At 34.8% G+C, this 18,787-nt stretch overlaps 1 protein-coding gene across 1 annotated transcript in view; it reads left to right on the forward strand.

The window, feature by feature from the left end:
- Ascc3 (activating signal cointegrator 1 complex subunit 3) overlaps positions 1 to 18,787 on the forward strand; it is a 282,052-nt gene that overhangs the window by 115,843 nt on the left and 147,422 nt on the right. The window contains exons 19-24 of the mRNA XM_021173819.2: positions 2,512 to 2,598; positions 3,600 to 3,776; positions 7,360 to 7,585; positions 9,147 to 9,301; positions 11,477 to 11,575; positions 12,668 to 12,836. Coding sequence (XP_021029478.1) covers positions 2,512 to 2,598; positions 3,600 to 3,776; positions 7,360 to 7,585; positions 9,147 to 9,301; positions 11,477 to 11,575; positions 12,668 to 12,836 — 913 coding nt within the window. The remainder of the gene's footprint in view (positions 1 to 2,511; positions 2,599 to 3,599; positions 3,777 to 7,359; positions 7,586 to 9,146; positions 9,302 to 11,476; positions 11,576 to 12,667; positions 12,837 to 18,787) is intronic.

Below are 18,787 nucleotides of genomic sequence, written 5' to 3' on the forward strand. Positions count from 1 at the left end.
AATTCTAGTGTCTTAGTTTCTAAATGCAAATGACTCCCAACTCTGCTTCCCAACTGCTGAGTACTAGGCAACATGCCAACATGTCTGGCTTACTTATTTCCTTTTGAATTGATCCTGCATCAGAAGAGGTTCCACTGTAATATTTGAATTGATCCATATTCTCTGTGCATTTATATGTGTGTGTGTGTGTGTGTGTGTGTGTGTGAATGCATGTTGGAAAGTAACAGTGATCATTCATGAGAAGACTTAAATTTGTTTTTTTTTATGGCTATGTTTTGAATTTTATATTGATTTTTTGCTGGGGACTTTTATAAATATTTTTTAATATTTTTATATTACATATTTTCCTCAATTACATTTCCAATGCTATCCCAAAAGTCCCCCATACCCTCCCCCTACTTCCCTACCCACCCAATCCCATTTTTTGGCCCTGGTGTTCCCCTGTACTGGGGCATATAAAGTTTGCATGTCCAATGGGCCTCTCTTTCTAGTGATGGCCGACTAGGCCATCTTTTGATACATATGCAGCTAGAGTCAAGAGCTCCGGGGTACTGGTTAATTCATAATGTTGTTGCACCTACAAGGCTGCAGATCTCTTTAGCTCCTTGGGTACTTTCTCTAGCTCCTCCATTGGGGGCCCTGTGATCCATCCAATAGCTGACTGTGAGCATCCACTTCTGTGTTTGGTAGGCCCCGGCCTAGTCTCACAAGAGACAGCTATATCAGGGTCCCTTCAGCAAACGCTTGCTAGTGTATGCAATGGTGTCATCATTTGGAGGCTAATTATGGGATGGATCCCTGGATATGGCAGTCTCTAGATGGTCCATCCTTTTGTCTCAGCTCCAAACTTTGTCTCTGTAACTCCTTCCATGGGTGATTGTTTCCAATTCTAAGAAGGGGAAAAGTGTCCACACTTTGGTCTTTGTTCTTCTTCGGTTTCATGTGTTTTACAAATTGTCTCTTATATCTCGGGTATACTAAGTTTCTGGGCTAATATCCACTTATTTTGAGTACATATCATTTGAGTTCTTTTGTGATTGTGTTACCTCACTCAAGATGATGCCCTCCAGGTCCAACCATTTGCCTAGGAATTTCATAAATTCATTCTTTTTAATAGCTGATTAGTACTCCATTGTGTAAATGTACCACATTTTTTGTATCCATTCCTCTGTTGAGGGGCATCTGGGTTCTTTCCAGCTTCTGACTATTATAAATAAGGCTGCTATGAACATAGTGGAGCATGTGTCCTTCTTACCGGTTGGGACATCTTCTGTATATATGCCCAGGAGAGGTATTGCGGGATCCTCCGGTAGTACTATGTCCAATTTTCTGAGGAACCGCCAGACTGATTTCCAGAGTGGTTGTACAAGCTTGCAATCCCACCAACAATGGAGGAGTGTTCCTCTTTCTCCACATCCTCGCCAGCATCTGCTGTCACCTGAATTTTTGATCTTAGCCATTCTGACTGGTGTGAGATGGAATCTCAGGGTTGTTTTGAGTTGCATTTCTCTGATGATTAAGGATGTTGAACATTTATAAATATTTTTAATATAAAAAGAAATTGCCAGGCGGTGGTGGCGCATGCCTTTAATCCCAGCACTTGGGAGACAGAGCCAGGCGGATTTCTGAGTTCGAGGCCAGCCTGGTCTACTGAGTGAGTTCCAGGACAGCCAGGACTACACAGAGAAACCGTCTCAAAAAAAAAAAAAGAAAGAAAGAAAGAAAGAAAGAAATCATTCCAGTTAGTTTCCTGCAAATACAGAAACATCAGTTCATATAAAATGTAGCTTTTGTACTGATATATTGTTTGTTTGTACATAAAACAGGTCTTAGAAAATACTAGTTTTTCCCTGGATTTTCCAAAATAAACTTTATGATTGAATAACAGTTAGATATCCTTAAACCCTTTTGACATTTATTATCTTACAACTGTGATCTGGGATTCCGTCAACCCAGTACCCAGCCTTTTGTCCTTCCATCCCCTGTTCATCATCTGCTCATTTCCTCTATTACACAATCTTTCTTGGATGTCTCCTCATTAGCAGACTGTTAACAGACCAAGTCTGTTAGCAGTTCTTCCAGATATGCCGCCTTTCACCTTCATTCTATATGACCTCTACCTGCTTTTCTTCATCTGGTTTTATTGATAAAACTATTATGAGAATCATCAGATTACTGTTTTCTACTTATTTCTCTGCAATTTATATATGATTAATGTATAGTGTTTGTAAATGATCCTGATTAGATTTATGTATTCACTGACCAAAATGTTTTGATGAACATATTTTAGGCATGTAATGTAGATTTTGCTAAATAACTGCCTTTATTTATATTCTCACTCTTATAGATCTTCATAATTTGAGAATGTCCATAAAATGAGAATTTGGAATACTGTACAACAGATATCTGTATGGTTTAGAGCTCCATTTTCTAAGTTTGTAAAATTTACAGTAGGATATGCAACTTAACACTTCATTGGATTTCTAATTTTAATCATATTTATTTTGACAGACATTTAATGAACTCTTTGATGCACACAAAACAGAGGGTGATATCTTTGCTATTGTCTCCAAAGCTGAAGAATTTGATCAAATTAAGGTAAGATTTTTAAGGTTAGTATTAAATATTATTACATAAGTACATAAATTCATTTATCAGCTTGTAATTAATTTCTAGATCTCAACATAGCAATTAAACATCATATTACATTTTGAGTATCAATACATCAGAAATTTCCACTTTCCTAAATTATACCTCACAACATTTGTTGCTTTTGCCCCAAATCAATAATTTTGTAGATTTTGTAGTATAAAACTATCAAATGAATCTGGGGCAATATTACATGCCTTTAGTCCTAACATTTAGGAGACAGAGGCTGAGGATCTCTGAGTTTGAAGCTATCCTTGTCTCCATAGCAAGTTCTAGGCCACCCCAAGTTACACAATGAGATTTTTTTTTCTCACAGAGAGGTGTAGGGGGGAGGTAGGAGAGAGAAACTGTTAAATATTATCAGTGGGTAGCCTTTGAACTATTAAAATGTAATATTCATTAAAGAAAATACAAAATACATGCATGATTAGATTTAGATTTGAATATTTCCGCACTATCCATATTTTAATTTAATCTTATTAACAGTAAAAACTTCAGTACTTTGAACATTGTAGTTCACAACTTTTAAGTTGTGAGTGTGTTATGCCTTATAAAAATATGTGACTATAGTGAATGTATTTGAAGACAATCAAGTTTGCCCTAATCCAGTTGGGCAGAGGTTTAACTCTGATCAAATAAAAAATGAAATCTCATCAACTGAAGGATGATAAGGTCAGATGATTTAATTTTTATGGCATAGCAAATTTTTATATGTCAATTGCAACTTTAATATTAGTTATGAATAATAAAATGTAATTGTATCAGCTTCAAGATAGTTTCAGATTGTATTTTACAACTACCTGTCTGCAAAGTAATATTTTCAGCACTACAAAAAGAAAGCATTGTCATATAAAATGGAAGCTTATACAAACATAAAGTGAAGTTTAATTTGAATAAGAAAATGCTCATTAATTCACCTAAGTATTACTATAAAAACATAATTCTTCTAGGTCAGAGAAGAAGAAATAGAAGAATTAGATGCCTTGTTAAACAATTTCTGTGAACTCTCAGCTCCAGGAGGTGTGGAAAATAGTTATGGGAAAATAAATATCCTACTTCAAACCTACATCAGCCGAGGAGAGATGGACAGTTTCTCCCTCATATCCGATTCTGCATATGTTGCCCAGGTAAGAGTCGTGATCCCTTCCCATTCTGCTTTGAAGACTACTAAATTAATCCATGTCACACTGAGAATGCTGCCAACTGAAATTTTAGACCTCTTTCGATCATTTATGCATTCTTTCTTATGGGTCAGGACTGGTATCCATTTGGCTATAACAAACTTACTGTTAAATATGATGTAATGAATGTATTTCATTTTACATGTTTGTTTTGCTGGGTCTCTCTTTTAAGTGAGTAATCTCAAAAGGCATGGTAGCACACAGAGCATAGGTGAACCTCTGAGTTCAAGGCCAGCTCGGTGGCTCACACCTTTAGTCCCAGCACTCAGGAGGCAGAGGCAGGCGGATTTCTGAGTTCGAGGCCAGCCTGGTCTACAAAGTGAGTTCCAGGACAGCCAGGACTACACAGAGAAACCCTGTCTCGAAAAACAAAAACAAACACAAAAACAAAAAAAAAGGAGAATAAAACCAATGATCTTTTCTACCACTGGTACTTAAAAGTTGAGAGTTGAAAGGCAACTAATCCCTAAACTACAACTCATTTTCTTTATAACCTCTTAAAATAAGATAGAAAATGAAGTAAAGTAAAATTATGTGGTTTGTGTGTTTGCTATTTGCCTTTCTGGAGTTTGTAATATATTTTGAGTAATGCCTTTAAAGTGATAAAAATTGAAATGAAATCTTATTTAGAATGTGTGAGAGTTTTTTGTCACACACACACATATATATATATGTATATCACACTTCAGACACAGAGAAAGGAGGGGAAAAAGAAGGGGAGGTAAGGAGTGAGAGAATATGAATCTCACTGTACATCCCAGGTGACCTGAAAATTAGTTATGTAAACCAGTCTGTGGCCAAAAAAGAAATAATTCACACAGGTCCTCCTGTCTCTGCCTCTGCCTCTGCCTCCCTTTCCCTGCACTGGGGAGACCCACCACTCTCAGCTTTTATGTACATAATTTTCTTCAAATTTACATAGAAAAAGAACATTTATATGTTACATGAATATTAATAGTCATGAGTATGCAGGAAGGCTTTGAAATAGCTGAAAATTGAAAATATTTAAAAATATGAACTCAGATATATTGGTAAATAGTTTGAATATGTATATTAATTTAATCATTCTAACTAAACAGAAGATAATGTCATAGATTATATAAAAGGAAAAATGCAAATGTTTTTTAAGTTCTCCAAACCCCATGCTTTTATAAGACTTTCGTTTCTGTGGCTGTAAGGCATGCCTGGCACTCAAGCTGTGGATGTGTGTTCAGTCTCTGGAACCCACATGCTCTCAGTGACCCTATGACTTACACACACAGAGTCAAGTACATGCTCAGGTATGCATTCAAATAATTGTTACGTTTTGTTTTGTTCTTTTAAAAAAGAAGTGAGCCTGTGTCTATTCTTCTAAGATGTACAGGTCACTCATTTGGCATCATTATCATCACCTTTATTATATCATTTCAGATTAAAATATTTTGTTTGTGCCAAGTTTATATTTTCCTTTTTATGAAAACAAATCGGAATGAAGTTGGAAAATTTGTTTTGGTAGTTATAATAATCAAAATTCTTATTTCATTGCTCTCTGGAACATAATAAGACATACTTCTGCAATTTCTAATGAGTATCGGCAAAGTTCACAACTATCTAAACATTATTTAAGAATTTAATACTGAAAAAATAGTTTCTTAGAAGTCAAATGCACATTTTCTCTAAAAAATAAGGGCCCGTTGCCATTTGGAATATTTAATCCATTTCAATTCTTACTATGGTATTGTCTAGATTTAACCTCTTTGTTTTCACCCATAGAAGCCAATAGGTATTTCGAAACCTCTTAAGTTCTGTACTGTAAAAACCAGTCTTCAAATTTTACCCATTTACTTACAAATTTATGACTTCATTTTTCTTGGTAGAATTATAAAATTTTATTGTCCTTATGTAATGTTTTCATTATTCATTCGCCAGTTGATTCCATTTTCTAGCTCTTGAGTACAGGAGCAGTGAATATGGATGAACAAGTATCTGTAGTAGGATGTAGATTTCTTGTCATATCTCAAGGAGTGATGTCATTTGGTTTCTTGTTTTTTGAGGAAACTCCATAATGATTTCCTTAATGGCCACACCATTTTGCACTTCAACCAATAGTATATAAGGCTCCTTTTCCCCACATATTCACAACTTTTTTTTTTTTTTTTTTTTTAAAGAGAGGGTTTCTTAGTATAGCCCTGGTTGTTCTGGAAGTCACACTGTAGACTAGGCTGGCCTCCAACTCAGGGATCTGCCTGCTTCTGCCTCCCAACTGCTAGAATTAAAGGCATGGACCACCATGCCTGGCTGGCTACCATTTCATTTGATAACAGTAATTATGACTAGGATTCTACTCTTAGCCTTAACCAGAGAAGCTAGCTCCTCCTTGTAGTGAGCAATGGGAGATGCAGAGGCTTAGCTGTTCAGGGTGCCGAGAATAAGTGATAATTGAGTGCTTGCCCCTAAACAAAACATTTATACTGTTCCATATGAAACTTAGAGCAGTTTTTGAAGAGGAGGCAGAAAGAATGTAAGAGCCTGAAGATACGAGAGAAGGGCTATGGAACGCTTTGACATGGCAAAGCCATTGTCACCATGATTTCATAGTAACTGCAGTTGCCTTCTTTGGGCTTGTATAAGTCTGGGCCTATCAACTATTAAGTTTAAATTAGGGACAGGCCTATTCAGCCCTACACTTTGCTCATGAGCTATTGGCTAATATTAGAATGTGATTGTCTTCAGTGAATCCACATTGGAGCCCACTAGGCGCCAATGGACAGTTCCAAGCCCATAGGCATATTCATGATCCCACTTAAGGTCTATGGATTACTAAACAAATGACATGAATGAGAAAGGGCCTTTCAGGAAGAGAGTGTTGATAGAGTAGGAGAGGGTATGGTGAGAGCAGCCACAGTATACATGTTCTAATTTACCAAAGAAAAAATTTAATAAAATTACCATTTAAAATATAAACCTTTAATAATCTTCAAAGTTAATGATAAAGGAAGGGGACAGAACAAATGGAATCAAGATGTTATGGTAGTTTTTAACATAATTATGTATGTCAATCTATTTAGTTACCATAGACCACTGAATTTTCAGTCTTAAGAGTTAAGGTTGAACAGAGTTCTTGACTCCTGGCATCAAATAAAAATCTTCCTGAATTCTTTGTAAATTGCTTAAAAACTTTATCAATTCATAATATTCTTAGGGACATGTCAACCTGTCTCTTATATTTTTGCTACTTCAGCAGTCTGTCATCTACCTTGTTTGCCTTTTGTCTCTTCCTATTTCATTCTTGCTTAGAGCGTGTAAGGCAGAGCTTCCTACAAATGTAGAAATAAGCTGCCCTCTGTGAGTTTAATAATTGGTATTCACGCAATAGTAATGTGACTATTCCCATTCTAACTGAAAATAATTAAGATTATATAAGGAAAGTTGTTCATAATTCAAGTATGTGGTGTGATTTGTCCTTCTGACTCTAGTTGGGATAATACATTTATTGACATTTAAAAGTGTGTTGTTATCAAGCTGTCTATCTTCCCCTTTTGTTCTTCAGAATGCAGCTAGAATTGTCCGTGCTCTCTTTGAAATTGCACTGAGGAAACGTTGGCCTACCATGACCTACAGGCTTTTGAATCTTAGTAAAGTCATTGACAAGAGACTCTGGGGTTGGGCTAGCCCTTTGAGACAATTTTCTGTGTTACCACCACACATTCTAACAAGATTAGAAGAAAAAAACCTTACTGTGGATAAACTCAAAGACATGAGAAAAGATGAAATAGGTAAGAAAGTAGCAAAAAAAATCTTTACATGTATTTAAATATGTAGATAAAATATATTGATTGGTAATAAGTATGCTATATTTCCAAATTAAGATATTGTTGACAGTATTTATGAAATCATTTTTAGCTAAATAAAAAACATCTTTCCAGATTCTATTAAATAATTTAACTAAATTAGCAATTAGAGTATACATTATTTAATGTTTAATTATTTTATACATAGTCTCTTACCCATAACTGATGAGAATTATTTGGTGATGTCCATTCACAATTAAGTTCAATATTTAATTGATTTGAATAAATTTTATCATGTGTATCAGCAGCTTTACTTTTTTTAAAATTTAAATTTTTATTTTAAAATTGTGTATGGTATCTGAGGATATAGTCAAATAGAGGAAGACTGGAAATCTCCTGCACTGGAAAAGGTAAAATAAAGAAGAATTTGTTAAGGATAAGCTTTGCCATTCACCAGAGTTTAGCAATCTTAATTACACAATCCACATATTTAAGCACAGTTGATACGATTCTGTAAATAGAACTTGTGTTCCTTTTCAACATAATATTTAAAAGTCCTTGCCACATATATTTACATGAGATTTAATATTTTATTGCAAAGTATATAATGTAAGTAAGAAATACTTTGCTTCTGAATAGTATGGATATTGCCCCTGCAGGATGGCAGGCTGCACACCACAAGGACTGCTGCTGTTGGGATCCCAGAGTTATTAAGAAAAAAAAAGAGACTAGGGGCTTTTTTACACTTAAAATTGAAGGATATTTTTGATCAAATGATGACAAGAGAACATCAATAGAAAGAAATGTGATTGTTAAAAAGGAAACTTGAGAAAGTATAGTAAATGTATATTTTTTAAATAGAAGTTATCAACTTTAATTTTCAAATTCAGTTAAGGTTGATTCAAAAACGTGTGACCTTCAAGAAAATTCCTTGCTTAAGAGCTAAGATAATCCTGAAAATAGAAAATGTACTCTAGTTCAACTTGCTAATATTAGTCACATTTATGTATAATCAGTTACATTTATATTTTGTAATGCCCTACTTCCATACATACCTGCATTTTACAATGATTATGAAAATAAATATACATAGTTAAATTATGCTGATAGACTATAATTTATATTTTTTCTTTGTATTTTCAGGAATTGCATGTGGATGAGGGAATTGTGTTTGATTTTACTGAATCATTTCCATTATTGTATAAAGTTCTGAAATGACTTTTCATGAAATACTTCATAATTCTATACTGTGTCATAAGACTGAGCTAGAAAGAAGTGAGTTTTTTTAGTTGTTCAGATAGTATCAAGGCTCAGCAATTTTCAGAACCCTATTAATACCCAAAGAAACCTTGATACTGGGTTTCTATGCTATGAATTGCTAATTCAAGTTAACTATTACAAAATATTCAAACATGCCAGGTCAAGAATGTCAGCTATTTTACATAGCAAATCATAAAACAAGCAGTAAAATCGCAGACTCTTAAATCTCATTTACAAGTCAGATTATTCGGGGCACAGTTTTTTCTATGTGATACTTTCCTTTCAGGTCACATTTTGCATCATGTGAATATTGGACTGAAGGTCAAACAGTGTGTTCATCAAATTCCTTCTGTTACAATGGAAGCTTCCATTCAGCCCATCACCCGGACTGTCCTCCGAGTATCACTGAACATCCACCCTGATTTCTCTTGGAATGATCAGGTAGAGATGGAAACACCTAAATCCATTTTAGTAGAGGCACTCAAGTGTCTCTGCTGCATGCCCCACTAAACCTTCTTATAGCTGTTCCAGAAGCATGTGGGAAATCCATATCACCCACTCTGTGTGTCTGTGTGTGTGTCTGTTAAGAAATAGATGTCTTAATTTGCAGCATTATGCCAGTATAAAATGTAGTATATTGACCTGTCAACAAATGAGCTCTTTCAGCATCTACAGGATTTGCAGTTTCAACACTGGATTACATGTCAGTAGATGGAGCTTCCTAAACTAGGCCATACTTTCTTTGTTCTTCCATATTCTCCATGTTAACATTTTCACCATTTCTACTTTGTCATTTAAGCTAGCCACTAATGTGATATTTTGTTTGCTAACAGACATTTTTAAATATCAGTATTATAAAGTTACCATTACCTCTTTTTCTTAAACTTTAGTCTAGTAGGAACAACACTCTACATTTTCTTCCTGGTCACGAGTTTCGTTGATACTGAGATTCCTGCCTCAGTGACATTCAAATGTAGCATTAGCCAAGATTAGTGGATTTTACATCTTTATGTCTCTGAATATGTATTAGTATCATACATAACTCTTGTTCAAGATGTCTTTCCTTGGTTCCTCTCATGCTTTCTTTTTTTTAACGCCCCATTCCTTATTTCCTACTTAAAACCATATATAATTTAAAGGCAGCAATACTGTTAGTGGTAGTTTCAATCATGAGCTTGATTCCTAGTGGCACATGAAACTGGTGTGCTAGCATATCCCACAGTCCCAGACCTCAGAGGGAGCTCAGCCCAGTGAGGTTCAGACCAGCCTGGGCTAGTAAAGATTCTTTCAAGGCAAAATAAGGGTAAACTAGTAGTAATAATCTCTGAATTATCTTTCTACGTAGTCAATATCCTTTGAACAAATCAATGTATTAGAAATTGTAAATACAAACACAAGTCAGAATCTTTTTGCTTAGAATAGATCTGTAAACAAGTCAATCAATAATTGACATATGCCTGTTTACCCACATACTTATTATACGAATCAAGTTAAATATGAGTGAATGAATTTTATCTAGTCACATTGTAAAATCACCATTCTATGCTTCTAATCAGATGTACAGTGACATTGCTCAGACTTCTGAGGCCTAGAATTTCCTAATGTATAAATATGCATAATAATGATTAGGATTTATTCTCAGAATTTCTGAGGGAAAAGTGATAATAGTATAATTATACTTTAATATTTCTCTAAAAATAGAATTTTATGCAAAATATAAAAGTATAGTTAGCCTGAAAAAAATCATATTTGAAATTTTAGATTTTATGCTTATTTATGGAGTTAATGAAACTTTTGTCATTTTGGTTATCTTCTGCTAACATCCATAATAACGCTTTAGTTTATACTCTCAGGTAGATGTTAAAGTCTTCAACATTAGAAAGCTGAACCCTGAAGGAAGGAAGATAGACAATGGATAATCTTGTGCAATAAAATATCAACAAGTAGAGTAGCTGATGCAGTGTTTTGGGTCCAGGATCTTTTCATTTCTGTCTTTCTGACACTGTTGAGTGCTTACCAAATGTTTTATACTTCCCTTTCCAAATATAACTGTTTAACCGAGCAAGGAAATACATCCCTCCTCCCTCAGTCTAGAGCACAGATTCTGCAAGTATTTGTCATGGGTTTTCCTTGACTTGCTCTCAGGAGAATTTCCTGAACTGACTATCTTATGAGAATCAGAGTTGTCCAGGTGTTGTGGGAAGAAATGAATATGGGCTAAGATACTGGGCCCTGTAAAAGGAATAAGGCTGACATGGATAGACAAAATATGGCCTGTTCATCCAGTGAAACATTGACTGGCAACAAGGGGTGAAGTAGTGATTCATACTGAGTAAGATTAAAAAGCCAGTCATAAAAGTCTATGATTCTGTTTCTTTAAAATATGCAGAATAGGCAATCTGTTGTGAATAGTCATAGCTAGTGGATGCATTTGTTTCCTCTGGTGATTGGAAAGTTATAGTTGTGCAGCACTGTAGATACATTAAGTTGCCTTTTATACTTTAGGTAAACTAATAAACTATATCATTAGCACATTGCTAAAGACAAAAATGTAAAAACAGCCTATGTCTTGAATTGTGGTACTTATTAGAACTGTAATACTACTCACTGTTCTAGGTTCATGGAACAGTGGGGGAACCATGGTGGATTTGGGTAGAAGATCCTACAAATGACCATATTTACCACTCGGAGTACTTTCTAGCTCTTAAAAAGCAGGTAAGTACATATTTATGGGGCTATTCCCTTATTTTGCTACCATGAAGATAAAATAGAAAGTAGCAGTTTCTGTCACTCATTTTATCTCTGTGATATCATTCCATTAAAGTTTTATTTACTATTATTTCTGCCTCTCTAGTGTTAAAGGAAGACAGTAATTAAATGTATGGTATTGGTAAATCAATGTAATCATTGCTTGCAAACTTTAATTATAATTTGGTTATGTCTTCCAGGATTGTAGAATATGAAAACTAGGTGAAATAAGTAACGATTAGGTGATATATACATAGAGTAGTAAGAACATTGCATCACATAGTGAAAATTCTTTACAAATCACTCATGAAAGAATTATTTCAGCCCTGAAAAATACCTGCAAGAAGTAGTATACGCACTAAACAGGTTACATTTATATATTTTGGAATATTTGCACATACACGCACGCACACATGCACACATATGCATGTAAGAACAACTGATGAGAAAAGAGGCCATGGATTTTAAAGAGCCCAAGGAGTATATGGGAAAGTGTTGAGAGAGTTAAAGGGGGAGGGGTAAATGAAGTTAACTATGTTAGAATCTCAAAAATAATTGGAATTATTTTTTTATTAGATATTAAAGAGAAAAAGGAGAGCTTTATGCTGAACAACCTTATGTGGGCACTAGATATGTTTTTCTTGAATTTATTTTTATATTAAACATGTTTGTTACAAGCAATTGTGGAATTTCTCTTAAAGTACTGGTAGACTTAAACAAAAATATTGGGGAAATATTAGTATAATAATTAAAATTTTTAAAATGAAGTTAAGTAAATTGAATAATGTTTGGGTAATTTTGATACATGAATCAAAGTGATAGCCTGTAAATAAATGGTAAATAGCACAAAATGAATATAAAGTTTAATTCGCGGCCTATTAGATTCTTAAAGGGAGTTGCACACAAGATGCTGAAATACCTAAGCATCTCAGCTTTTTAAAATCCAGTGTACTTCTTTGTCACTACATCTTGTCTAGGTATCGCTTTCTTAACAGTAGACTACTGTGAACTTCTACAGTAGTAAAAGACATACTGACTTGAGACTTTATTTCATACCAGGTTATTAATAAGGAAGCTCAACTTCTGGTATTTACAATTCCTATTTTTGAGCCTTTGCCCTCTCAGTACTACATTCGAGCAGTGTCTGATCGATGGCTAGGAGCTGAAGCTGTTTGCATTATCAACTTTCAACATCTGATTCTACCAGAGAGACATCCTCCCCATACAGGTAAAGGAGACTTACTGACTTGAATCATACTTTCCACTTCCCCCCAGATCAGTTTGTACCTGGTATGTAGGCATTACATTTGGTTTTTGTTGAATTTGTCTTTATGCTTAACATATTCACTACAAGCAGTTGTGTTTCTCATAAGGTACTGACAGGACTTAAATAGAAATTGGATAGAGTTTAGTTGGTGCCTTAATGTTTGGTTTAGAAAGCATTGCAGTTGGCCGGTTTTGATAGACTTGATGAGGGCCAAACTTCCTTACTACATTTTCATGAACTCCACTTATATACTTACTATCATTTCTTCATCTCTTTTTGCTTTTTTATTCAAATGTTTTTACTATGTATTCTGTGAAGTATTTCAGATACTATGTCAGAGTTTACAATTTTGGATTATAAGGTCAGGTATGGCAATGCACATGCTCAATCACCATTATTTAGCTCTGGATTTTAGTTTCTCCCATTGATCTTACTCAGTATCTAAAATGTTTTACCACTAAAAACCTCATGCTTTTTATTTATATTTTTGGTTGCTTTTGTTTTGTTTCGTGTCTGTCTGTGTGTGTGTGTGTGTGTGTGTGTGTGTGTGTGTGTGTGTGTGTGTGTGTTTTCTTATTCTGGAGTGGATTTACAAACACCCCAGTGAGACGACATACTGCAAATAGCATGGAACTTTCATATCAATTTTCTCCCATACTGTAGCTTTATGGAAACTCATGGGAACACGTCCTGAAAGGTTTTTCTTTGTTGTCATTTGTAAAACACCATTTCAGGTTTTCATACAATAAACTAATGCCTTCTCATGTTGATTTGTAAAATCTGAAAATGTTTATGAATAAACATTTATGATAATGTCAATTTTTTTTCTGAGGCTTTTAAATTAAATCAGTGCATTATTTTTCTTTCTTCCCTTTGAAAATAGTTCAGGTATGTTGATTTCTAGAGAATCTTAATATATTTGATAGACTACTAAAAATCTTAAATTTTGTATACTTATTCAGGAAGAAAAACTTACTAACATTTCATAATTAAGTGCTACTTTTGATTATTTTTAATTGGCTCACTACAGTTCTGTGGATAGTGAATGAGTAGGCTTTGATATGACTAATCTTTGCCATTTTGGTCAGATATCGACCTTATTCATTAAGTTTGTTTATCTGAAAAGAGGACATAAGGCAGCCCAGTTCTTCTTTGATATCTTGACAGAAAAGAATGATTTATCAACACAAAAAGAAAGGGATATGAGAGCACCAGTGTCAAAATCTGCTCACAGACAATGAACGTTCCTCTACATTCATCTTTTCATAGTATATGCTATCCAGATTTTATAATAAGATATATAAAATGTCTGGTGTTTTCATTTCAAATAGATATTTTAACATCAATACATATCTTTTACTAATGTGCTTAATTTTATAGTATATTATTATTATATTTTAATGTTTAATTATTTCATAGTTAAGCAACCAAGCAGATATCAATTTATATAATATCTCATTTTACTAATTTTCAAAACCAAAAATTTACCATTATGATATCTCAATTGAGATTCAAAGTGTACAAGAGTTAACTCAGTGATCCCAGGGTATATTTGGCTCATTGTATATATAATCATTATTGAACTTAAATCAATCAAGCAAAGTCACTGAAGTATAGTATCTGCATTGAACAGACAGTAATTGCCTACTTGTCATGCACAATGATTGATTTTCTACTCTTTAAAACCTATCTGTGCATTGTTTGACATTGCAAACTTGAGATCCTTTCTCTTCTCCTTTCTCTTCTTTACAGTTGAACAAGAAATTGAATCAGTTCTAATCCAACATGGAAAACATGCACAGAGCTTTTGATTAACCGTGTAGTAGAGTCAAGTAGTAATCAAGGATTGGCTTTTTAATCTGTTTTTATTACATATAACAATGCTTATTATGTTTTATTATATATATTATATGTTTTATTTAGGCGTGCATATGATAACAATTGATTAAATAGAATTCATGAATTTGAGGGGAGCAGGGAGGCATTTATGAAGTGTTTGGAGGGAGGAACAAGAATGAAAATGTTTGTAATTAAAATGCAGTTACTTATTTTCCTTCTCTTTCTGAGTGAGACTCACAGATCGTTCCTTGGGCACTCCTTATTATTTAGTTTCTCTGAGTATCTCATTATCTTTTATGTTGTAGCTAATATCCACTTATAACTGAGGACATACTATGCATGTCCTTTTGGGTCTGGGTTACCTAACTCAGGATTATATTTTATAGTTCTATCCTGCAAATTTCATGATGTCCTTAATAGCTTAATATTGATCCATTTTGTAGATGTAACAGTTTCTTTATCCATTCTTCAGTTGAGGGTCATCTAGGTTGTTTCTTGTTTTTCACTATTATGAAGAAAGCTATTATGACCATAGTTAAGCTAGTGCCCTTCTGGTATAGTTGGGCATCATCTGGGTATAGGTCCAGGACTGGTATCTCTGGGTCTTAGCGTAGAACTATTCCAAATTTCCTGAGAAACTGCAAAATTGATTTCCAAAGTGGTTGTACAAGTTTATAGTCTCACCAGCAATAGAGGAGTATTCTGCTTGCTCCTCATCCTTGCCACCGTGTGCTGTCGATTGAGTTTTTAATCTTAGCCATTCTGATGGGTGTAAAATTCAACCTCATAGTCATTTTGATTTGTATTTTACTGATAGTAAGGACATTGACTATTTCTTTAGGTGCTTCCTGGCCATTACAGATTCCTCATTGAGAATTATCTGTTTAACTCTGAATCCCATTTTAAAATTTAATAATTTGATTATGTTGGTGTCTAATTTCTTGAGTTACTTATATATTATGGCTATTAGCCCTCTGTTGCATATAGGGAAGGTAAAGATCTTTTTCCATTCTGTAGGCTGCTGTTTTGTCCTATTGATAGTGTCCTTAGCCTTGCAAAAAGCTTCTAACCTTCAGGAAGTTCCATTCATTAATTTTTTATCTTAGTGCCTGAGTTATTGGTGTTCTGTTCAGGAATTTGTTTCCTATGTCAATGAGTTCAAGGCAGTACCCCACTTTTCTTTTTTATTAGACTTAGTGTGTCTGGTTTTATATTGAGGTCTTTCTCCTTAAATATATGTCTATTTGGATACTTCTATGTGCAGGCATTTAGTTAGACCAGATAGATTTATTGAAGATCCTTTTATTCTTTTTACATGGTTTTGGCTTCTTTGTTAAAAACCAAGTTTTCCTTCCTGTAAGTAGACTGCCTGGTTGCACCTCTGTGGAAGAGGAGGCACTTGGGCCTACTACTGCTGGATTATCCCAGCATAGTTTGGTACACAAGGGATGCTTCCCCTTCTCTGAACAGGAGAGGTTAATGGGAGGAGGGATTTGTAAGGGTGTGACTGGAAGGAGAGGAGAGTTGGGAGTGCTGCATGATCAGGATATAAATCGAATAAATAAAAATCAAGAACTAACTAAAAGACAGTCTCAGAAGTAAACAAAAAGAAAAATATACAGCTATGTTTATCATTGATTATTAGGGGTGATTGAAATTGGTAGGTGAGGTATAGTTTCAAAGGAAATTAGTTGCTGTTTATATGACGTCAGTATTGTGATTATTTCAAAATAATATAACTTATTACTTAAAACAAAATAATGAATTATGATCTTTACAGTTGATATGATACCAATATTAAATGGAGTAACAGAATGAATCCCCTCCTTTTTTGTTTTTAAAGCATATATGTTACTGATGTCCATTTAGCACTCAGAAGTAGTTTATCCACAGATTTCATGAAACCAGTTAACTTACTCTCCTGAAATCTTATTGCATTACACTAGATAATCTATAAGGATGATTGCCTGCTATAATATCAGTGATTTTGGAGAGCAAGTGTTGCAGCTCTAGGCCAAAACTGTATTGGGCTATATTATATTGGGCTCTTAAATAGCTATCTATTTTGCTGCCCACCTATGGGTATGGCAAAATGTCCTTTTGATGATCTAGAAAATCCTTTTGGGATTTATGAGCTGGGTCCTGGCTTCCATCATCCTAAAAGCTCAGAATTTCCTCAGATAGCATGGATGCCAAGAGCAGAGATTTTTCCCCAATCTGGGGTTCCATCTGTATGTACTAAAAAGTATCTGACTTTACCATTTCCTTTGGCATCTTATAATGAAAACTTCATGGGACTGTTACCACTTGTAAAACAATTAGAGGCACCTGAATCTGCATCCCTGGGATCCAGGATAAATTCTATCTCATTCCCTCCGAAATGAAGGGGGTAGTTTTGCATTGTCAAACTCTATACTCATTTCATAACTTTTACTTGGTTTTATAGATTTATTTTTCCTATCTTTATTACGTGTGTGTGCCTCTCCCACATATGCCATGTGCTTTATTGTACCCATGGAAACCAGAAAAATTCTGCAAGTAACATAAAGGCAGAGTTACAGTAGTTGTGAGCTTCCCAGTGTGGATGCTGGAAACTAACCTGACATCTTCAGGAAGACCATCAGCTGCTTGTACTATCTGAGCTACCTCCCCACCACAAATTTTAATCTTTTAAAATATTAAATATTAAACTACATTGATAGCAGTTTTAGACAGCAGGAATCCATCTCTTGAAACTGGAATTCTATGTAGTATATGGCCTGTATGGAAGAACATATGTGTGAACTTGAGGGCTGCACATCAATATTTGAGCTTATCAATTTCCAATCAATCCTTTTAATGTACCTTTGATATGCTTTTTTTTTTTTAATTTTAAACTCCAGATTTTATTCCCCTCCTGTTCCACTCTCATCTGACTGTTCCACATCCCATACCTCTTCCCTACCCCATTGTCTCCACTAGTATGTCACCACCCCCCTACCCCAACACCACCAGACCTCTGAACTCCCTGGGGCCTCCAGTCTCATGAGGGTTAGGTGCATCTTCTCTAACTGAACCCAGACCCAGTGGCAGTCCTCTGCTGTATATGTGTTGGGGGCCTCATATCAGCTGGCTTATGCTGCCTGGTTGTGTTCTAGTATCTGAGAGATCTCGGGGGTCCAGGTTAATTGAGACTGCTGATCCTCCTACAGGGTCCCCCTCCTCCTCAGCTTCTTCCAGCTTTCCCCTTATTCAGCCACAGGATCAGCAGCTTCTGTCCATTGGTTGTTTGCAAATATCTGTGACTCTTTCAGCTGCTTGTTGGGTCTTTCAGAAGGCAGTCATGATAAGTCCCTTTTTGTGAGCATAGCCTCCATTATAGCATCAGGTCTTGGGGCCTCCCCCTTTGCTGGATCCCACTTTGACTTTTTATTTTTTTGGTAGACCTTTTAAGTTGAAAATTAACCGTATGCTACCTTTTTTTGTTTGTTTTTACTGTTTTTCCCTCTGCTTCCTTTTTCTTTTTTATTTGTTTGATTGATTGATTTTTGCATCCCAACCACAGTTTACCCCCTCTCTTCTCCTAGTCCCTCCCTTCAGCTCCCCTTCTCTCATCAACTCTTCCTGCAGTTAAAGAGTATTATGTCCTCTTGCTAAACTTTTAAATTTTAATCTTATTTAAATTTGAAATAAGCATCACCTGTGTCACAATCTGGGCAATAATTCCAGTGTTCTAACTGATAGATTTTGGAAAATGGGAAAATATGAATTCTTGAACTCTTGATACTTAGGGGTATTGTAGTAACATGTGTAACTATCTCTCTAAATTGTTTTAACTTCTAATTCCTTGCTTTTTTAGTCCATGTGATGAAAAAGGACTACATCTATTATCTTTGAAGGTTTTCCTCGGGACAAATTTTGTTCTTTTCGGTTATTTTTTGCATTACAGTCTCTTAAGTTCTCGTTAGCTGTAGCAATGGTTTATTCAACTATTCTACCTGGCCAGTGTACAACAGATCCTAATTAATTTCTTGGTGAACTTAATAGTCCTTAAAGTTTGTAGGTAGTATTTTGTTTTATTTAAGCATTAAAGT

The sequence above is a fragment of the Mus caroli genome, unplaced genomic scaffold (genome assembly GCF_978045245.1).
Source record: "Mus caroli unplaced genomic scaffold, Mus_caroli_1 scaffold_9, whole genome shotgun sequence".
NCBI classification, from domain to species: Eukaryota; Metazoa; Chordata; class Mammalia; order Rodentia; family Muridae; genus Mus; species Mus caroli.